The sequence below is a fragment of the Jatropha curcas genome, chromosome 3, assembly GCF_041381405.1.
Source record: "Jatropha curcas cultivar XTBG-Jc1 chromosome 3, XTBG_Jcur_1.0, whole genome shotgun sequence".
In the NCBI taxonomy this organism is placed as follows: domain Eukaryota; kingdom Viridiplantae; phylum Streptophyta; class Magnoliopsida; order Malpighiales; family Euphorbiaceae; genus Jatropha; species Jatropha curcas.
In genome coordinates, this window is record NC_143153.1 from 20,453,505 (window position 1) to 20,476,031 (window position 22,527).

A 22,527-nucleotide genomic window follows, 5' to 3' on the forward strand; every position below is an offset into this window, starting at 1 on the left:
ATTGTGTGTCTTAGTGAAAGGTCTTTGACAATTTAAAAATTTTATTTTGTATTGAAAGCACCAGTTGAATTGGTGGTCTCAATGCAAAATAAAAATTACTCCCTTCGTCCAAAAAGATAATCCACTTCTTATTTTCATACAGATTAACAAAGTAGCAATTATTATGATTAAAAGATAATTTTATTTATATAACTTTTATGTTATACTCATTTTAAATAACATATAAAGTAATTATTATATTAGAATAATAAGTAAGAATTAATGAAGGTTATTAAAAATAAGATAAAATTTAATAAAATTATAATGACAATTTAAGAATTAACTATAATCTACAAATATAAAGTGGAGTATATTTTGGGACAAACTAAGAAGTAAAGATGAATTATCTTTTTGGGATTGAGGAGAAATTCTTTATTCATATGAGAATTCTTTATTCATGTAATTGCTTGTTACTGACTGTTTGACAACAGAGTTACTCGGTTTATTGCACTTGATGATTAACTTTGATTTGACATTATAACTGGAAATAGTTGTTTGAACAATATTAATTTTGTTAAAAAAAAAGGTTTCGATTCATTTAAACAAAAATTTTTCTCTCAAAGTCAAATTAAACTAAAAAGCCAAATTTTATTCAAATTGAAAACCATATCCGAACCAAGGACTGAAAAAAAAACTAAACAACCGAACTGCATCGGCGAGTTATGGTTTTTTCATTTTTTCTCACGCCCCTAGATGGTGTACATTGGTTTGGACTTTGGAGTATTCCAATAAATTTCAAAGCGAATAATTGAATAGAAACAAAAAGAGAGAGATTGTTCTGTCCAACCTTTGTTTGTCTCTCCAAACGCATCAGAGCAAGAAATATCTGGATTTTAAGCTCTCAACTGTGAAGGGAGAATGGTGTTTGAAGAGTTTGAACACATCTATGGTGAACCCAAAGCGGAATGGGCAAATAAATCAAATTCGGAATCAGTTCCATTACGTCGATTCTTGATGCATGTTTTTGCTCCTGATTACTATCATCTCAAAATTCATGTAACTGATTATCACTCTAACACTTTCGAGGCCGTTAAATCGGTTATGCAGCTTGAGGACATGGTCAGCTCTTCTTTATCCTCTGTTTTGAGTTTAACGCATTATCTGTTTGTTTTCGAAAATTTTCATTTGTTTTTTACCTTCTGATTTGTATATGCTCTACATTGAAAAGCAAGCACAAGGTTTTTCTTTTTCCGATATTATTTCTTGCTTTTGTTCGTTAGGATACTTATACTTTGGTTTATCTTTGCTTGATTGGAGGGGAATAGTGAAAAAGGAGAGTGTTTTGGGTTATACATTTTTGGTGGCCTACTAATTTATTTCCTCATCCTTGTTATGAGCTTCTATTTACTCTTGAATTATTGAGGAAGAAGACATTTCTTCTGTCGTAGTCCTAGTCCTACATTTTTAATAGTATTGTTAACGTTGAGTTGTTAGGTTGATTATGCATCCAAAGAATTCTATAATTATGAAATACTGTAATGTAGTTATTCCTTGTAAATGAAAAGAATAATGGAAGACAAGCCATGAGAATTATTTTGTTTTTGGAATTTCTCATCAATTGGATAATATGAAAGGTTTCTGAATCTGAAATATAGACTGTTTCACAAATTACTTCTACTTAATACTATTTTTTCTCTATTTTTCTTTATTTTTATTTGCTTAATCTGATATGCAGAGGGATACCATTGGAGTTGGCGGCTCCTGGTCCGAATTTGTTGACTACATCATAGCTTCTGTTAAATCTGAAGATGTAAAGCTTGTTTTGGAGAAAAATCCAGACTCAGGTGGTTACTGATTATCTGTTTCTCTCGCCATCCTTGATGGATCCTTAATTGCTTCAGAAATGATTAATACATAGTTTGGTATATTTTGTTTTCATAGTGCAATTAATTGTCTAGTGGGAATTTTGTGTTAGTCAAATATAGAACTTAATTGCTTCAGAAATAATTAGTAACTTCAGTTTTGGTATATGTTGTATTTTTCATTGTACAATAATTGCCTAGTTATAAATGTGTGTTAGCCCTATAGTTATGCATTGTGTGTTTGGCGGTCAATAGTACATACTTTGGCTGATTTTGAAAGTTAAGTACGGCTGTAGGGTGAACTAGATGCACTCGTGATTCTTACAAGTTTTAAACCTTAATTTGTTTGGTGGTTATATATGTCTTTGTAGTTTGTCTAAGACATGTTTTGGTTGTCCTACTTTATAGTGATGAGGAGTCCAATTAAAGTGAGTTTGAATTCTCAATGTAAATGCATATTTTGTTATGTGCTCCATAAAGGTTATATATTTTTATTTGCAATTCTAGTATCTATCTGTGAATACCCAAATTTTAAGCACAACTGAACATAGAACGGCAGTAATACTTAGATGACTGTTATAAATTTGGTTTGGTTGGATGACTGTTAAGATGATAGTGGCAGTAATCATATAATTGATTGAAAACTGAAGTTATCTTGAATGTTTTTATGCTTAGTATGGTCAATTGCTGTGGTTGATGATGAGACTCAAACATTCTTTTGTATACGCACTTAATATTTTGTTTTTTGAGGGAGAGAGTGACTTTAGGAATTACACAAGACATATACTCAATTCATGTTAATTTATATTCTGTGTTTAGGTCTAGCATCTGCAAAATTAGTTGCTCAGAAATCAAAAGGAATGCCCGTGATCTCCTTTTCTATGACAAATCTTGTGGACTCTGCTGCAAATGATGCTATGGAAAATATATCTTTTGGGCTCTTCAAGGCATTGAAATGCATGCAAAATTTGACAGTGCAAGGTTGTCTTCTCCTTTTCTTTTATATGAAGTCACTAGCTCTTTTTCTCATCATTTTCTCTTTTTCTCATCATTTAATCTCCTATTAGGAAAAGTAAGGGTCACTTATTATCTAGTTATTTGTTGGTACTCTTATGAGTTTTTGTTTAAGAATTCAAGTTAACATGATGATTAGAAGTACCAATAGTTAGGGGTACGAATGAGCCGAGTTGAATTGAGTTTTGAAGAGCTCAAGCTTGGCTCCCCAATTTTCATTAAGCTCGAGCTTGACTCAATTAAATTTTATGGAGCTTTAGCCCAACTTAATCTTAGCTCAGTTAGCAGCTCAATTGCAAGCTTAACTCAAGCCTGGCTTGTTAGCTTGTTTGGAGCCATTAACAAGCTCAGAAAACCCTTGATTTGAGCTCAATAAAAGGGCGATCCAATGCACGAAGCATCTCAGATGTGTGGGCTCTAGAGAGGGCTGATTTACACAGCCTTTCCCCTACTTTTTTGTAGAGAGTCTGTTTCCATGGCTCGAACCTATGACTTCTAGGTCACAAGTGTAGTAACTTTACCATTGCCAAACTACAATTTGAATTAGGCCAATTGTTAGCACGCCAACCTAATAAAGTCCTAAATATTTCAGAGCTTTTGTAAAATTGCAAGGCAAAGATCTGCTGCTTCTCTTTTTCTAAGGTAAGCAAAGCCTCCTTTCAAATTTGTCCACATCTATGAAAAAATCTTTGGAAAATAAGTGAAAGTTAAATAAATTCGCGGTCAAAGACTTTTCTGCACTTAGGAATTCACTTTAGAAAACCACGGTACAAATGAAGATATAGGTTTCACATTTAGATTTCCTCAGCCATCAATTCATAGGCAAAGATTATGTTGCAGGCTTGTGGCCCTAGAGATAGAAATGCTTCTGAAATTTGTATATGGATCTTTGTTGATCCTTTTGAAAGGTAAAAAAGTTGCAAAAACTTAAGTAATCTTAAACATTTAGGGGTTTATCCTTCTATTAGAAAACAAAAACCTTTTCGACTACTCTGCCAATTACAATTATAATATTCAAAATATAAAAAGACTCATTGAAGTTCAATAGCAAAAATCAAACTTATGCCCATGCAAAACTGTTAGCATGCTAGTTGCAAGACTAGGTATAGGACTTGTCTTGGATCCCACATTGAAAATATAGGATTTCAATGTGGGGTTGATATGAATTTGGATTTCCAACCTTAACGGCTAGCTTTTTGAGGTGTGGTTCTCCCAATGTCATACCGATTAGTATCAGATCCAACCACTGCTTCTCACAGTTGCCATTCAGCGCTGCAAGTGATCGGTAATCCAGTTTTCGCCTTGGGCTAGGAAAAACTGAGCACACATCCAACCTACCACAAGCCAACCTGTCGTGGGTTGTGGGACTGCGGAGGGCGGTGGGTTATTAGGATCTTATTTGCAAGACAAGGTTTGGGACTTGTCTTAGATCCCACATTGGAAGCATGAGATTTCAATGTGGGGTTTATATGAACTTGGGCTATCAAAACTTAATGGTTAGCTTTTGATATATGTTTCTCCCAAGATCATTTCAAAAATTTAGTGAATCCTTTGATGCACTTTTGTGTTTGTCTTTCTTTGCATGGAATGCTTCAAAGAGTTTCTATGTGCCAATTCCTTTTGGTTGGTTTTCATTTCTTATCTTTCTTTCAAGTAATATAGTAGACTTCAGATTTTATACTCTATTGACATGTCCAACTGCATATATATATGTATGTGTGTATATATATATATTCCAAATCTTTTTTTCTTATTTTTTTCTTTTAATGAAATTCTCAATAGATCAACAAAATATGAAGTGCTTATAAAAAAATTACTTATTGATAATTGACTATGCTATAATCTCTTCCACCTGTAAAATCACAAGAAAAAAGGACAATAAATCAAAGAAGGGTTTTATTCTGACTCGTCAATGATGGTATCTTTCCTCGTGATTTCTATTTTTGTTTCTGTTTGTTCTCTTAGGTTTCTTGTAAGGTTCTCTTTCCAACTATCAGACTTGCATTGCCTTCCTTGATTTTCCAACAATCAAAAAGATTTCTCATCACAAATTGTAATTGCTCCCAGATGACAAAATTTAGATCATTTGTAATTACTCTGTTGACTTGTCTATAGACTATTTAGGAATTTACGTCTCCTAATTAGAATTAGATTTGGTTTCCTGTTTAGACTTGTATTTTTGTGTATAAATAGGGTGTGTTAATGTCATTGAAAAATCAGAAAACAGAGAAATAATTCTATAATTCTCCTTGATAATCTTTAAAATTCCAAGTTGGTATCAGAGCTAGCCCGGAATCAGATTGGAAACTATTAGGCTTAGTTTGGTTTCTTTTCTATTAAATCGTTTAGGACGGAGAGTGGAGTGACACCGCCTAGCTAAGAAGGTAGCCCAGCCGCTGATCAGCCTTACGCCAGAAACCAACGACTGTCCGGCGAAGCGCGTGTGCTCACTTGCCTTAAGAGCTTCCAACGTCTCTTCCATGCGCCGGTGCATGACACAGTTTTCCGGCGACTTTTTTCGGTCGTCTGCCCTTCCTCTAGCGACCCTGTTCCAGGTGCTAAAACCAATTTTGGTTGAGGTTTCATTGGCTGTCTCTTTTAATTCGTACAAAAACGGTACTGTTCCTGCCTGTTTCATTGATTTTTGAAATGGGTGATTTGAAAAAAACTACTGAAACTGCTGAACCCACTGAAATTAAATCTAGTTTTTCTAATGGTAATCCCTCTTTGCAAATCAGCCCTGTAAAGCTTGATGGCACTAATTTCCTTGCTTGATCAAGGTCTTTTCTCTTACTTTTTAAAGCTAGAGGACTACAGGGATACCTTACTGGAACTAAAACCCAACCTAAAACAACCAGTTCAACCTTTGATAAATGGGATTTTGAAAATGCTTATGTCATGTCTTGGCTTATTAATCCCATGCAACCTCAGATTTCTAGTGGGTATTTGATGTTGGATATTGCAGAAAATATTTGGAAGACTGTTTCCCAAACGTATTCTCAACATGGGAATGATGCACAAGTTTATGAAATTCGGAACAAAGTTCAAGGAACAGAGCAAGGTGAGATGACCATTAGTCAGTATTATGCTGAATTGAATAGTTTGTGGCATAAACTTGATTACTATGAAGATTATCATCCCAATGTGAAGCTAATGTGGTAGGATATGAGAGGAAAGTTGAGAAGGAACGCAGATATGATTTTCTTATAGGTTTGAATACTGAATATGATCTAATACGGATTCAAATCTTAGGGAAAGACCCTATGCCTTCGTTGCAGCAAACATATTCCTATGTTCAACAGGAAGAAAGCCGGAGAGCTGTCATGCTTACTACTGCTTTTGTTGAGAAATCCAGACTTCACGTTTCTCAACCTGCAAAAAATACCTAAATTTCTTTAAATAAAGATCGATTAGTATGTGATTACTGTGGAAAGCCAAGACATACTATAGAAAGCCAAGACATACTATAGAATCGTGTTGGAAATTGCATGGACGACCAACTAGGGGTTGTGGTGGTAAAAGGATGGGTTTCTCTAGACCTGTTGCACACCAAGCTGAAGTAGTAGCAGTACCTGAAGCATCGTTTGTTGGGAGTTTCTCTACTGAAGAGGTACAATCACTAAAGCGTCTTTTGTCAAAGTTTGAGTCTTCTTCCACCTCTGCTGCTTCTTCCAATTTGTGCAATCAGGTATGGCCCTTCTTGCTACTTATGTTGATGATGATTCATGGGTTATAGATTCAGGAGCAAATAAACATATGACGAGCTCTTCTAATAAATTCATAACCTATTCATCTTGTTTTGGCAAAGAAACTGTTCATGTTGTAGATGGTTCTTTTGCACCCATTGCAGGCACAGGTTCTATTAAGTGCACACCTACCATTGATCTAACTTCTGTCCTTCATATACCCAGTTTTCCTGTAAACCTTTTATCTATTAGTGCTATTACAAAAGCCCTAAATTGCAAAGTTGAATTTTTTCCTACTCATTGTGTTTTGCAGGATCTGAGAACAGGGAAAACGATTGGTTTTTGTAGATTGTATGATGGCTTATATCTCCTGGAAAAGAGTTGTAGTTCTTTGGCTCCCTATATTACTCGAGCTCTATTAGGAAATCATAATAATCATAGTCAAGAAATAATTATGTGGCACAGGCAATTAGGGCATCCCTCTTTTCTAGTCCTAAGGAGATTATATCGGAGTCTTTTTGAGCATTGTCAGTTAGAATATTTAGTTTGTGATGCTTGTGAACTTGCCAAACATACAAGAAGTTCTTATATTTCCCATAATAATAAAAGTTCAGTTCCTTTCATGACTATTCATTCTGATGCATGGGGCCCTACTTCTACTGTTTCATTATCTGGTTATAAATGGTTTGTTACCTTTATTGATTGTTGTACTAGATTAACTTGGGTTTATTTGCTAAAGGCAAAGATGAAGTGTTTTCTTGCTTTAAGTCTTTTCATAACATGATTAGTTCACAATTTGATGCAAATGTTAAAACTTTGAGAACTGATAATGGAACTGAGTATGTGAATAGCATGTTTCAAGCTTACTTAGACTCTAATAGAATCATATATCAAACTAGCTGTGTAAATACTAGTGCTCAAAATGGGGCGTTTGAAAGAAAAAATAGGCATTTACATGAGGTAGCTACATCCCTTTTATTCATCATGAATGTTCCCAAGACTTATTGGGGAGATGCAGTACTCTCTGCAGCTTAGCTTATTAATAGGATGCCTCTTAGAACACTCAATTTCAAAAGTCCTATAGCTGCTTTACAGGGTAGCACCTAATACTATTGTTCCTCCAAAAGTATTTGGTTGTGTTTGTTTTGTTCATCACAGGCATGGAGGCAAGTTGGAACTTAGAGCTTTGAAATGTGTGTTTGTTGGTTACGCTGCTACCCAAAAAGGATATAAGTGTTATCATCCCCCTTAATGCAAATACTTTTGAGTATGGATGTGATCTTTAGAGAGTCCGAGTCTTATTTCTCCCAAACTCCTCTTGAGGGGGAGATTAGGTTAGAAGAGGAGTTTCCTTTAGCTCCTATATTCGCATATGTTCCTGAACAATTTGTGAATATAAACACTAGTGATGAGCGAGAACTTAAAGAGGGTAGACTTGATAGGCCAGATTTAAAAAGGCACAATCTCCTATGTCCGCATTTGTTCCTGAACAATTTGTGAATATAAACACTAGTGATGAGCGAGAACCTAAAGAGGCTAGACTTGATAGGCCAAATTTAAAAAGGTACAGTCGAAGGGAGAAGGAGGTTAATGCCATCACGCATGATATACCTGGTCAATCGTCATCTCTGCAATCAGCTCCTGAAATTGAAAATCCATGTGGTGAGTCCTCTATACCTCCCAGCTCTAATTCTGATTCAATTCCTTCTGTTAATATTTCTGACTCTGACTCTGTAGTTGATGATGTTGATCTTCCCATTGCTCTTAGAAAAGGGGTTAGAACTTGTATCAAACATCCTATATCCCACTTTGTTTCTTATAACTCTTTATCACCTTCCTGTAAAGCCTTTATGTTGTATGTTTCTTCTATTTCTATTCTATAGAATTGACAGGAAGCATATCAAGATCCAAAATGGAAAGCAGCAATGGTAGAGGTGAAGCAAGCTTTGGCAAAGAATGGAACTTGGGAACTTGTTACCCCTTCATTAGGGAAAAAACCAGTGGGATGCAAATGGTGTTCACAGTAAAACACAGGGCAAATGGCACAGTTGAAAGGTATAAAGCCAGATTGGTGACAAAGGGATTTACTTAGACCTATAGAGTGGACTATCAGGAGACTTTTGCTCCGATTGCAAAGATGAACACCATTAGAGTCTTATTGTCCTGTGCAGCCAACCTGGACTAGGGCCTGCATCAATTTGATGTGAAAAATGCCTTTTTTGCATGGTGATCTAGAAGAAGAAGTATACATGGATATTCCTTCAGGCTTTGATTGTGAGAAAACTGAAGGTAAGATTTATAGATTGAAGAAAGCATTGTATGGGTTGAAATAATCACCTAGAGCATGGTTTGATAGATTCAGTAAGGCCATGATTTCCTTCGGTTATTCTCAAAGTAATGCTGATCATACCTTGTTTATCAGACACTGTAATGTTAAGATCACTTTACTAATTGTCTATTTTGATGATATGGCCGTGACTAGAGATGATGAAGAGGAGATTGCTCGCTTAAAGAAGTTGTTGGCTCAGGAGTTTGAGATTAAGGACTTAGGGGGTCTAAGATACTTTTTGGGTATAGAAGTTGCTAGATTGGATAAAGGGATGTATCTCTCTCAAAGAAAATATATCCTGGATCTCCTAGCAGAAACTGGCATGTTAGGTTGTAAACTAGCTGATTCTCCCATTGAAGTTAATCACAAATTGCAAGCATGAATGGGAGAATCAGTTGACTTGGGTCAATATCAGAGATTGGTAGGCAGATTGATCTATCTCTCACATGCTACGCCTGATGTAGCATATGCTGTAAGTGTAGTTAGTCAATATATGCATGATCCACGTAGTTCTCATCTTGAAGCCGTCTTTCGCATTTTAAGATATTTAAAGTCTGCGCTTGGAAGAGGTCTACTTTTCTCTAAGCATGGTCATCTAAAAATTGAAGCCTTTTCTGATGCTGATTGGGCTGGATCTCCAGATGATAGGAGGTCAACTTCTGGTTATTGTACCTTTGTTGGAGGAAACTTGGTTACTTGGAGAAGTAAAAAGCAGACTGTAGTGGCCCGCTCGAGTGCAGAAGCGGAATATAGAGCTATGGCTCAAGGGGTCTGTGAACTGTTATGGCTAAGAAAGATAACGGAAGAATTGCGAATGTTGGAAGGAGAAGATTCGACCTTATTTTGTGATAACAAGGCTGCTATTAGTATTGCTTAAAATCCAGTTCAGCATGATCGGACAAAGCACATAGAGATTGATAGATATTTTATAAAAGCAAAAAATCATCCGAGGTATTTTGAAGCTTACTCATGTGACTTTAGGATAATCAGACTGTAGATCTTCTTACTAAAGGGCTTCATAGCAAACAGTTCCATAATTTGGTTTACAAGTTGGGCATATGCAATATTTATGCACCAACTTGAGGGGGAGTGACTTGTGTATAGACTATTTAGGAGTTTACGTCTCCTAATTAGAATTAGATTTGGTTTCCTATTCAGACTTGTATATTGTGTATAAATAGGGTGTATTAATGTCATTGAAAAATCAGAAGACAGAGAAATAATTCTCCTTGACAATCTCTAAAATTCCAAGTTACTCAAACAAAAGTTAACTTATTGCTACAACCTTTTACAATCTGCTGTCCTTTTATCAAGAATGTGTTTTTCCTGTTTATCCTGTTCTCAAAGATGTTTTTGTCTTCTCCAAATACCATTCAAGGAAACAAATGCTGGTCTTATCAGTCATTGCCCCTTCTCAAAAACCCCCAAAAAGTCTCCCTGCATATTTCACTTCAATCTGGCACCTGTGACTAACTGGTACTCTTTTACATTTTCAAGTGGGCGCAACATATATTTTTGCCTTCAAGAAGACAGGGGAAGGATTTCCATACTAACTTTTAAAGTACTATATCTTGACGTGATTTTTTCTGGTCTTATCTATTGGGTTTATTGTTAAAAAATTTGAAAAAGGAGTCCAAGAAATTGAGCCAAAAAAGGGGAAGGATTTTGATTATAAATTTTGAGTTTTTTGTGCATTTTACTTTTTATAGGTATTGTATCATTTTAGGTTTTAGGCAAATAGAAGCATATTTTCCTGGAACTAACTAGCTGTTATTTGTTTGATTTGTTTTCAGATCAAGGGCATTCTTCACAATTGACAAAATTGACATCATTTGAAAAGGTACTCTTGATATTTGCTAATTATATACATGATATCATTTGTCATGATATCATTTGAATGAGTAAAAATGTTCCTCATTGTTTTGGTTTTGGACTCTTCCATTTTGAAGCTATGTTGGAGCCTTGAGCAAGCTGGTGTAATGTTTATAGAGTTCTTCTTAAATTGCATCTTTTACCTACCAACTAGCACCAGGGCCATTCAGATACCTTTGGAAGAGTATAATAGATGCATATGAGTTTGTTATTTTCTTTATACTAGATGAATGCTTATAGCAGAGCTAATTAAGTTTCTTTGAGATGCCTACTGCCTCAAGGCAGTCTTAAGTATTGTTTTCCATCCGACAATCTAAGACCAGGGTGCAAGCAGCAATATGCTATTCTATGAAAATGCAGTAGACAGAAAAATCTTTTGTGTGATAAATGAGATAGTATAGCTAAGGGGTATTCACAATCGGGTTGAAACTTGATGTATTAGGTATTCCTAGATTTTTTGTTTTCTTGTTAGCATTACTTTCTCGCAAATGGAGACACTCTGTTTCAAAATTCAGAATGTTGGTGTATGAACAACTGATTGCATTTAGCAACTAATGTAAACTTGATAGCTGTTTCCTCTTTATTTAGGTGTCTTCAACCTATTCTTTTTCCACTGCTTTCCTGCATCATAAGTCTCTTGACTTCTTCCTGCATATTTTTTACTAACATTATGTGCACCATCCTTTCATATCCCAGAATAGGAAATTTGTGTCAGGGTTCGTTACTCCATTCGAGAAGAAATTCCTAATTTGGGAATTAAGGTTCCTAATTTAGGATTTAGGGCTTACTAGTTTTTTTTAATGTGCGATGCACATTATTTATATTTGTTGGTTTTTTCTCGTATATGTATGCACAATCAATTTTTTCTATTTGTATAATTTTGTGCTTATAAATTTAGGTTATTAGTTTAGTAGTAATAGGAGTTTATTCACGTTGAATTATCCAGGTTTTTTATTTTTTTAATAGTTTTTTAATTTGGATAATCTATTATATTAATTTAATGTTGATATGGAATAATATATATTTCATCATTAAAATTATTATTCACCTATGTTATATTTTAATTTGTAAATAGTATATTAATAATTTTTTAATATAGTTTTAGTTTCAGAAATTAATATACTAATCAAAGAATTTAGATTTACATAGGAAAACTAATATGACCATGTTAGGAATATTCCTAACTATTTAAGTAAAATAGGGTAGATAGAGATGCTGCAGGTCTGAGAGAGAGAGAGAGAGAGAGAGAGAGAGAAAGGAATTGATTGTATTACTGAATTGAATGCTCTTGCCTCTAATGAGGCGCATGCATATAGGAAAAAAGAGAATAAAGGACTATAGCAGAATAAAGGACAATAGCTGTCACACCAGCTGTGTCTAGTACTATAGGAATATTCTAACTAACTATTTTTGTTTCTTAGCTACATTAATTCCTAATTACATTTCAACCCTTTCTCTTATATGTAAAAATGCCCCCCTGATTGCATTCCTGTCCCCAAGAATGAAAAAACTCAGGAAATTGCTGCTTGATGAAGGAGCTGTCTTCCCAAGTAGCATCTATAGCAGATAGGTTCACCCACGTAATCAATAGTTGCTGAACATAAGAGTCTCCTAATGACATGGTGCGAGTGTTGGGCACTTTTTCAGGTGTAATGACAAATTCCCCATCAATTAGCTTAGGCAGCTCTAGGGTGGGAGTAGCATTGTTCCCAATCTTTTTCTTGAGTAGAGAAACATGGAATTCGGGGTCTATCATGCAATTAGGAGGTAACTTGAGCTTGTAAGCCACCTTGCTAATCTTGTCTACTATCTGAAATGGCCCATAATACTTTGCTGTAAGTTTGATTGATCTTCTAAGAGCTAGAGTAGCTTGTCTATAGGGCTGAATTTTGAGGTAAACCCAGTCTCCTATTGCAAATTCCCTATCTGACCTGTGCCTGTTAGCATACTGCATCTTTTTATTCTTAGAGGCAACCAATTGTTCCATAAGACAGTGAGTCATGGCTTCTCTAGCTTGAAGAAAATCTTCTACTGATGCTATTGAATTAGAAGCTGAAGGGAGGGTTGGCAGAGTAGGGTATACCCATAGAGGACTCATATTAATGGCATTGTGGTGAGTGGTATTATACCAATATTCAGCTAGACTGAGCCACTTGCTCCACTGGTTTGGCTTTTGAAAAGTCATACACCTCAGATATGATTCAATGCATTTGCTGAGCCTCTCAATTTGGCCATCAGTCTGGGGTTGGTATGCAGAACTGAACTGTAGTTGTGACCCTATAATGTCATGAGTTCTTTCCAAAAGCTGCTAGTGAATACCTTGTCTCAGAGACTATTGTTTCATGCATGCCATGGAGCTTAAATACATGATCTGGGAATACCTGAGTAACCTTTGAAGCATTGAATGGTGAGCAAGAGGAATAAAATGCGCAGATTATTGAACCTGTCAATGACAACTAGGATAGTGTCAAAACCTTGTGATTTTGGTAGTTTTTCTATGAAATCCATAGAAATATGCTGCCAGGCTTGGATGGGGGTTGGGAGAGGTTGAAGGAGACCAGGATATGCAGTGGACTCAGTCTTGCATCTTTTACATGTGTCACACTACAGGACCCATTCAATGACATATTTCTGCATGCTTGGCCAGTAGAAGGATTGTTGTAGTCTAGCCAATGTGCCCCTGATCCCAGAATGGCCTCCAATAGGGGATTCATGGCATAGGGATATCAATCTCAACCTGAGTTCTGTAGTAGCTCCAATGTATATTTTCCCTTTACTTCTTGAGGGTTTATGGTTAGAGCAGCAATAGTAGGGGCCAAATACATTATCACCTTCATAGGAATTTAGAACTTCCTGTAGCCATTTTGGGGTAATTGAGGATATTGTCAAGCTGAAGCAGGAAGTACCCCCTTCAAATCTCCCTCAGAGAGCATCAACTACTCTGTTTTCAGTTCCTTTCTTGTATTGGATTATATAATCCAATCCTAGCAATTTAGAGATTCCCTTCTGTTGGATGTTGGCCCCAACTCTAAGTAGTGTCTCCATTGAGTTACAGCCAAGATTATAGCCATTAACTCTTTCATAAGCTGAGAGCTGTTGTGCCCTTACACTTAACGGCTTTGATATGTAGGCTAGATGTCTGTTATGTTGAAGTAAAACTGCCCCCAGTCCAGTGTCACTAGCATCACACTCAATAATGAAAGGTTGGGTGAAGTCCGGTAGAACCAAAACAGGTGCATTTGTCATGAGATGCTTCAGCTGGTCAAAGGCAGCCTATGCAGTAGGGTTCCAGCTGAATTAATCTTTCTTGAGAAGGTCAATAAGTGGTTTGTAGATAACCCCATACCAAGCTATGAACTTTCTATAGTATCCAGTAAGACCAAGAAACCCTCTAAGGCCTTTCAGATTTTTTGGGAAAGGCCAATTAGTCATAGCTTCCACCTTACTAGGGTCAGTACACACCCCTTGAGCAGAGATAGTGTGACCCAAGAAACTGACTTGGGATTGCCCAAACTCACATTTAGGCTGTTTAGCTAACAGCTGATTTGAGGAGAGTACTTGAAAGACAAGTTCTAGATGCTGCACATGGGCTTCAAGAGTGGGACTATAGATGAGAATATCATCAAAGAAAACTAACACAAACTTTCTGAGGTAGGGTTGAAATAAGTGTTGAAATCTTTGTAATTAAAGTCAATATTGTCTTTCCTAGTTTAGGTTTATTGTCTTTCCTAATTTAGGTTTATTCCTATTTAGATTTCTTCCTATATTGGAACAATCTTGTGTATATATATAGTGGTGTAGAGATTGAAAATATAACACACAATAAAAGAAATACGAAATATTCTTTCAACATGGTATCAGAGCCGTCGCCGTGAATTTTTTTTTTTTTTCGGCAACAGTTTCGGTTTCTGAGTGGACTGACATACACCCAGTACCGCCGGGAGTAGGAGTTGATCGTCACCGCCAGGCTCAGAAGGAAGCGCGACCGCCGATCGGCCCTCCGTCCAAACCGCGTCGCCGTCCGATCACGCGTGTGTGCACACGCGCCTCCAGAAGATTCTGGCCGTTCTTCACGCGCCGGCGCGTGCGGCTATTTCCGGCAAGCTTCGTCGACGTTTCTTGTTCCGGCGGCCTCGATTTGTTGTGGCGTTCTTCCCTTGCTGGTCCTTCGGCACCAGTTTTGCTTTTTTGCAATTTTTTCTTTTTTTGGTTTATTTCTGCCGCTGCTAGTTCTTCGCCACTGCCGCTTAAAATTTTTTTTTTTTTACAATATGGGTGACGGAAAAAAGGTAGATATGGGTTTTCACTCAGAGAGCCCCTCTCTTCAGATTAGTCCGATGAAGTTAGATGGAACGAACTACCTGGCTTGGTCTCGATCTTGCTTATTATTCATTGAAGCAAGAGGTTTGCAGGGATACCTTGATGGTGGCGCAACTAAACCAGTTTCGACAGATCCAGGCTTTAACAAATGGAAATCCGAGAATTCTCTTATTATGTCTTGGTTAATAAATTCCATGCAGCCAACTATTTCCCGAGGCTATTTGCTTCTTGATACAGCTAAGAAGATATGGGATGCCGCTTCACAGACGTATTCGCAAACTAGAAACTATGCTCAGAGGTATGAATTGCGATAGAAAGTTCATAAAACCAAATAGAGAGATCTGACTATCGCTCAGTATTTTGCTGAACTTAGTGGGTTATGGCAAGAACTGGATTATTACCATGACTTTCAAGCCAAATGTACTGATGATGCGACTCAAGTTCAGAAGTTGATTGAAGTAGAACGTGTGTATGATTTTCTGGCTGGCCTGAACAACGAGTATGATCAGATTCGAGTCCAAGTTCTTGGACGAGATCCTTTTCCATCCTTGCGACAAGCATATTCTTTTGTACAGCAAGAGGAGACTCGGAGGAATGCAATGGTTCACAGATCTACAATTGATAAAGCAGGGTTGATTGCTAATTCTGCAAGAGAACATATACAGGCTGCCAAGAACGGTTCTTCAGACAGAGATCAGTTATTTTGTGACTATTGTGGTAAGAACAGGCACACTAAGGAGTTCTGCTGGAAATTACATGGACGCCCAACTAAAGGGCGTGGAGGAAAGCGGATCAGTTCTTCTAGACTGCAGGCACACATATCTGATGGTGGAGCTTTATGTGAGGAAACATCTACTACTGGTAGCTTTTCTGATAAGGAAATTCAGTCCCTGAAACGATTGTTGTCACAGCTTGATTCTTCCTCAACTCAGACTGCAGCTTCTAATTTTGTTAATTCAGGTAATGCTTTTCTTACCTTTCTTGCAAAAATTGCAAAACCCTCTTGGGTTATAGATTCAGGAGCAAATAAACATATAACAGGCTCTATAAAACATTTCCTCACATATTCTAAGTATCAAGGCACAGAAAAAATTCGCATTGCGGATGGCTCCTTAGTACCCATTGCTGGCACAGGTTCTATTAACTGTACTTTCAATATTAAACTCTCCTCTGTTCTTCATGTCCCTAGATTCCCTATTAATCTGTTATCTGTTAACTTAATCACAAAAGCGCTTAATTGCAAAGTAACCTTTTACCCTACTCATTGTATATTTCAGGAACTGAACACGGGGAGAACGATTGGCAGTGGTAGCTTGCGCGATGGACTGTATCTGTTGGATGACGTTTGTCGTTTTTCAAATTCGGGTACCGGTCAAGCTTTGTTAGGAACTTCTAGAAATCCTTCCCATGAAGTTATTCAATGGCATAGGAGATTAGGACATCCCCCTTTTTCTGTTTTAGGACGTTTATTTCCCACTTTATTTGCTAAGTGTGATTTCGATTCATTAGTATGTGATGCTTGTGAACTTGCCAAACACACCAGGCATTCTTATTCTCAAATTAATAATAAAAGTTTGATTCATTTTGCTACTATTCATTCTGATGTATGGGGTCCTACTAAAACTGTCTCTCTTTCTGGTTATAGGTGGTTTGTGACCTTTGTTGATTGTTGTACTAGATTAACTTGGGTTTATTTGATGAAAACAAAAAATGAAGTTTTTTCATGTTTTTCGAACTTCCATAGAATGATTTGTACTCAGTTTGATGCGCATGTTAAAATCCTAAGAATTGATAATGGTGTTGAATACATGAATGCAGTTTTTCGTACCTATTTAGATTCTAATGGTATTATACATCAAACTAGTTGTGTCAATACTAGTGCTCAAAATGGAGTCGCGGAAAGGAAAAATAGGCATTTACTGGAAGTAGCTAGGTCTCTTATGTTCACTATGAATCTTCCCAAACCATTTTGGGGGATGCTATTTTGATTGCTGCTTACCTTATCAATCGTATGTCTCTTCGTACTTTAAATTTTAAAACTCCATTAGAGGTTCTTCAAGGAAAAAACTCTTATATTGTACCTCCTAAAGTCTTTGGTTGTGTTTGTTTTGTTCATCAGAATGGTCTAAGCAAATTAGATCCTAGAGCCTTGAAGTGTGTGTTTGTTGGTTACTCTGCTACTCAAAAAGGATACAAGTGTTATCATCCTTCGTCTAGAAAATATTTTGTGAGTATGGATGTTACCTTTCGGGAATTTGAGTCTTATTTTCCTTCCCAATCACCTCTTCAGGGGGAGAAATATCAGATGGAAGAGGTGATGAATGACGTTCCTTTCCAGGGGGAGTTTCCTGTAGACATAGATAGTAGGAGAGAACAACCCAAACCTCTAGAAAGATTGGATAGACCTGATTTGAAAACCTACACACGACGGACTAATACAGATACAACCATGGAGCATGAGATCTCTGATCAACTGTCTTCTCCAATTTCAGGCTCTGAAAATACAGCCGAACAAGAACTTGGTGAGTCTTCTTTAATTCCTGATGATTCTGATCCTAATCTTGATTCCAGGCCTTCTGACAATGACCTTGATATTCCTATTGCTCTTAGAAAAGGAGTTAGAACATGCACTAAACATCCCATCTCCCATTTCATCTCCTATAATGCTCTGTCCCCTTCCTATAGAGCCTTTGTTTTGTCTGTTTCTTCTGTTTCTATACCGCAGGATTGGCAAGAGGCATTACAGGACTCAAAATGGAAGGCTGCAATGGTTGAGGAGATGAGAGCTTTGGCAAAAAATGAGACATGGGATCTTGTAACTCCTCCATCAGGAAAGAAGCTAGTTGGATGTAAATGGGTGTTCACAGTTAAACATAAGGCAGATGGTTCCATTGAGAGGTACAAGGCCAGATTGGTAGCCAGAGGGTTCAGTCAGACCTATGGAGTCGATTACCAGGAAACTTTTGCCCCTGTAGCCAAAATGAATACAATTAGAATTTTGTTGTCTTGTGCATCCAATCTTGATTGGGAATTACATCAGTTTGATGTTAAAAACGCTTTTCTACATGGTGATTTGAAAGAAGAGGTGTATATGGAGATTCCTCCTGGATTTGATGATGACAAGACCAGAGGAAAAGTTTGCAAGCTGAAGAAGTCATTATATGGGCTGAAGCAATCACCAAGGGCATGGTTTGAAAGGTTTAGTAAAGCTATGCTTTCTTTTGAGTACATGCAGAGCGATGCTGATCATACTTTGTTCATTAAACATCATAAAGGTAAGATCACATTGCTTATTGTTTATGTTGATGATATAGTGATGACTGGAAATAATGCAGAAGAAATGACTCACTTGAGAAATTTATTAGCTAGGGAGTTTGAGATTAAGGATGTGGGAAAGTTGAGATATTTCCTTGGGATAGAAGTTGCTAGATCAGAAAAAGGGATTTTTATTTCTCAAAGAAAGTACATCCTTGATCTCCTTAAAGAAACTGGTATGTTGGGATGTAAACCCGCAGAATCACCTATTGAAGCCAATCATAAGCTTCAAGCTGGAGTGGGAAGTTCAGTTGATGTTGGCAGGTATCAGAGCTTGGTCGGGAGGTTGATTTACCTTGCCCATGCTAGACCAGATATTGCCTATGCTGTAAGTTTAGTGAGTCAGTACATGCATGACCCTCGGGAGTCTCACTTAGAAGCTGTGCATCGGATTCTAAGATATTTAAAATCAGCTCCTGGTAGAGGACTTTTATTTTCTAAACATGGCCATTTGACAATAACAGGCTATACAGATGCGGATTGGGCTGGTTCTCTTGATGATAGGAGATCAACCTCAGGATATTGTGTTTTTGTTGGAGGAAACCTTGTCACATGGAGAAGCAAGAAGCGGGTTGTTGTTGCAAGGTCCAGTACAGAAGCAGAATATAGAGCTATGGCACAAGGAATATGTGAACTCCTATGGTTGCGCAGATTAATGAAAGAGTTAAAGTTGGTTGAAACAACAAATATATCCTTGTTTTGTGATAGTAAAGCAGCCATCAGTATTATGAATAATCCAGTCCAGCATGATCGAACTAAGCACATAGAGATTGATCGTCACTTTATAAAAGAGAAGATAGTTGAAGGCCTTATAAATGTCTCCTATATAGCTTCAAAAGAGCAACTAGCCGATGTTTTCACAAAGGGTTTGAATAGCAAACTGTTTCATTCTTTAGTTTGCAAGTTGGGCAAGCGTAATATCTATGCACCAACTTGAGGGGGAGTGTTGAAATCTTTGTAATTAAAGTCAATATTGTCTTTCCTAGTTTAGGTTTATTGTCTTTCCTAATTTAGGTTTATTCCTATTTAGATTTCTTCCTATATTGGAACAATCTTGTGTATATATATAGTGGTGTAGAGATTGAAAATATAACACACAATAAAAGAAATACGAAATATTCTTTCAACAATAAGGAATTCATTAGGGCTTGGAAGGTAGCTGGTACATTAGTATGCTTATTGAGTTCCCTATAATCCACACAAAATCTCCAAGTCCCATCTTTCTTTTTAATTAATAACACAGGAGAAGCAAAGGGGCTGGTGCTTGGTTGGATGAGGGAGCTGTTAAGCATTTCAGATACAAGCTTCTCAATTTCATTTTTTTGGTGGTGAGAGTATCTATAAGGTCTGATGTTGACTGGTTTAGTGTTTGGTTTTAGGGGAATTGAGTGGTCATGAGTTCTAGATGGGGGTAAATAGGTAGGTGTTTGGAAGAGATGTGCATATTTATGAAGTAGGGAAGTGATTATAGGTGATGGGTTTGGGTTGGGGCTGAGTGTTGTTCAATGGGTGGGTTTAAGGTCATGACAAATAGTCTAGCACTGATCCCTTTCCAACCAGATTGCATTAGTTTCCCTAAGGCCTTTGAGGTCATCATTCTTATATAGAGTTGCTCACTCAACCCTCTCAACTCAAGCTTCTTTCCCTCTTTCTGTATAGTCAGCTCAGTTTCCTTAAAGTCAAAGGTCACAGGTGAGTGACATTTCATCCAATCAACCCCCAATATCATATCATAATCTCCTGGTTCTAAAACCCTTACGTCAAACCCAAACTTATACCCTTGCATGTTCCACTTTCAGCCATTGCATTTTTCACAAACAGTCAGTTTTCTCCCATCAGGTTCTGTCACAGTCACAGGTTTTACCTTGGATACAGGTAGTTTAGACTCTTTGGCTACCTTAGAATCTAGAAAGCTATCTGTACTGCCTGTGTCAATCAAGATCATGATTGGCTTACCATGTAACTGACCCTTCAATTTTAGTGTATTATCACTAAGCCCCCCATCTACAGCATTAAGGGATACGGCTATATTCTCTAATTTTTTCCTCTAGAGTTTCATTTTCAAGCTCCTCCACTTCATGCCATTCCTCCTCTTCCAACTCCCTTTCTTCTTGAGATTGTATTGCCATTAATTTCTTAGATGCACATTGGTGACCTTGGAAATATTTGTCACCACATTTGTAGCATGTGCCAGGTGGTCTTTTTTGAAAGGAATGAGCTGTTTTGTTTGTGTGTTGAGTGGAAATGGGTTGGTTGTTTTGGGATCTGTTCTGGTCTTGGATGTGTTAGGTGTAGTGTTTATGGGTATATTAGGTGGTCTAGTATGATTATAAGGGTTCCAAGGTTTAGAAGTGTAGTTAGGTTTATAAACAGGTTTGGGTTTGGTAGCTGCTAAATGTCACTCTTGCAGCCTTGCATGCTCAATAGCAGTGTATAGGTCTGAGGGTTTATCATTTTGACAGCTGATCTTATTTCATCCATAGTCCTCCAATGAAGTAGGAGATATAATATGATTCAGGGTGAAGGGGGTAAACCTTTCCCATTCTCAGTTTAAGAGATTCAAATCTGTCTTGATAGTCATTGACAGTGTCAATTTGCCTTAGGTAACGTATTTCCTCCACAACATCTTCTTCCTTTTGATCCCTAAATCTTTGGCAAATAGCCTTGCTCCAATTAAGGAACCAAATCTTAGCTCTACCCTGTAGAAATAAACTTGCTAGTTCTACCCTCCTATCATCGAGTACCTCAAAAGTTTGGAAATATTTCCTACACTTGCTAACCCAAGTTCTTGCATCTAATCTCTCAAAACTAGGCAAATCACACTTAGGGAGTAGCTTATTAAAATAAGTTCTCCCATTTGGTTCATACTCATTCTGTTCTCTACCCCCTGGGTTATTTAGGATCCCTTTATCAGTTCTAGGGGATTCAGGGTTTGTGTTTAAGTGCTTCCTACCTCTCCTACTGCCAAGTTGTGAGAAGGGACCTCCAGGAGAAAAAGAGGTAGAGAATGAGGGATTACCTTGAATCAACATAGCCAAGTAAGCCACTGATTTTTGGTTCTCTTGCTTAAGCTCTTCATAAGATGCTTGTGCTTTTCTTTGTTCCAGCCTCATACTATTTTGCTCATGTAACAGTTTCTCCATTGTGATGTGATGTTCCTTCAAGTGAGATTCAATAGATCCAAGCCTGGTTTGCTCCTCCAGTTTGGAGTTGAGAGAGTGGAGCTGGTATTCCAGTTATTCCAAGGATACAGGAATGCCCTCAGATGAGGGTCCCTTGTTCTTCTTAGAGGCAGTTGATTTACTCATGGTTTCCAGCAACCGTGGCTGCTTTGATATCAGTTGTTAGGAATATTCCTAGCTATTTGAGTAAAATAGGGTAGGTAGAGATGTAGTAGGTCTGAGAATTGAAAGATAAAGCAGAATAGGAGAAGAAAAGAAGAGAATGACAGAAGAGAGAGAGAGAGAGAGAGAGAGAGAGAGAGAGAGAGAGAGAGAGAGGAATTGATTGTATTACTGAATTGGATGCTCTTGCCTCTAATGAGATGTATACATATAGGAAAAAAGAGAATAAAGGATAATAGCAGAATGAAGGACAATAGCTATCAAACCAGCTGTGTCTAGTATTATTGGAATATTCTTCTTAGCCGATGATATCTCCACAGATCATTCCTCTGATTTAGGAACAGATTACAATTAATTTCCTGTAATTAATCTCTGTAATTCCTTTCCATATTCTGTTTGTATTCTCCCTATTTAAAGGGTCTTGTACATCAATACAAATCATCAAGAATTCCAAATCCTCAAACACTTTCATGGTATCAGAGCTTCGGTTCTGAAAATTATCCTTCCCTCTCCTTTCTCTCTCATATTTTTTAGCTGCTGCCGCCGATAGCCATGACACAAACAGAAGACCCATCTTCGACCTCCAACCCTAAAACACCCACCCCCATTCACCCTGCCTACTCTGTGACTAACATCCAATCAAAAATAAGAACCCTAGATGGTAGCACAGTTACATACACATCATGGGTGAAATTATTCAAGTTTCATTCTATTGCATACCGTGTTCTTGATCACATTGATGACACGCCACCCCCAGCCTCTACAGATCCATCATACAGTGCCTGAAAAGAAATAGATGCCTTGGT

General features: G+C 37.2%; 1 protein-coding gene and 1 pseudogene across 3 annotated transcripts in view; one reads left to right on the forward strand and one right to left on the reverse strand.

The window, feature by feature from the left end:
* The first annotated feature begins 637 nt into the window (after positions 1-637).
* The window catches only part of LOC105632765 (U2 small nuclear ribonucleoprotein auxiliary factor-like protein), a 29,376-nt gene continuing 7,486 nt past the window's right edge, over positions 638-22,527 (forward strand). The window contains exons 1-4 of one of the 3 annotated variants that reach the window (XM_089719835.1): positions 638-1,098; positions 1,715-1,823; positions 2,661-2,822; positions 10,664-10,710. In XM_089719835.1, coding sequence (XP_089575961.1) covers positions 898-1,098; positions 1,715-1,823; positions 2,661-2,822; positions 10,664-10,710 — 519 coding nt within the window. In that variant the 5' untranslated portion in view covers positions 638-897. The remainder of the gene's footprint in view (positions 1,099-1,714; positions 1,824-2,660; positions 2,823-10,663; positions 10,711-22,527) is intronic. The other 2 variants (XM_089719834.1, XM_089719833.1) reach the window with 2 other exon arrangements.
* Positions 19,535-21,520, reverse strand: LOC149497679 (uncharacterized; annotated as a pseudogene).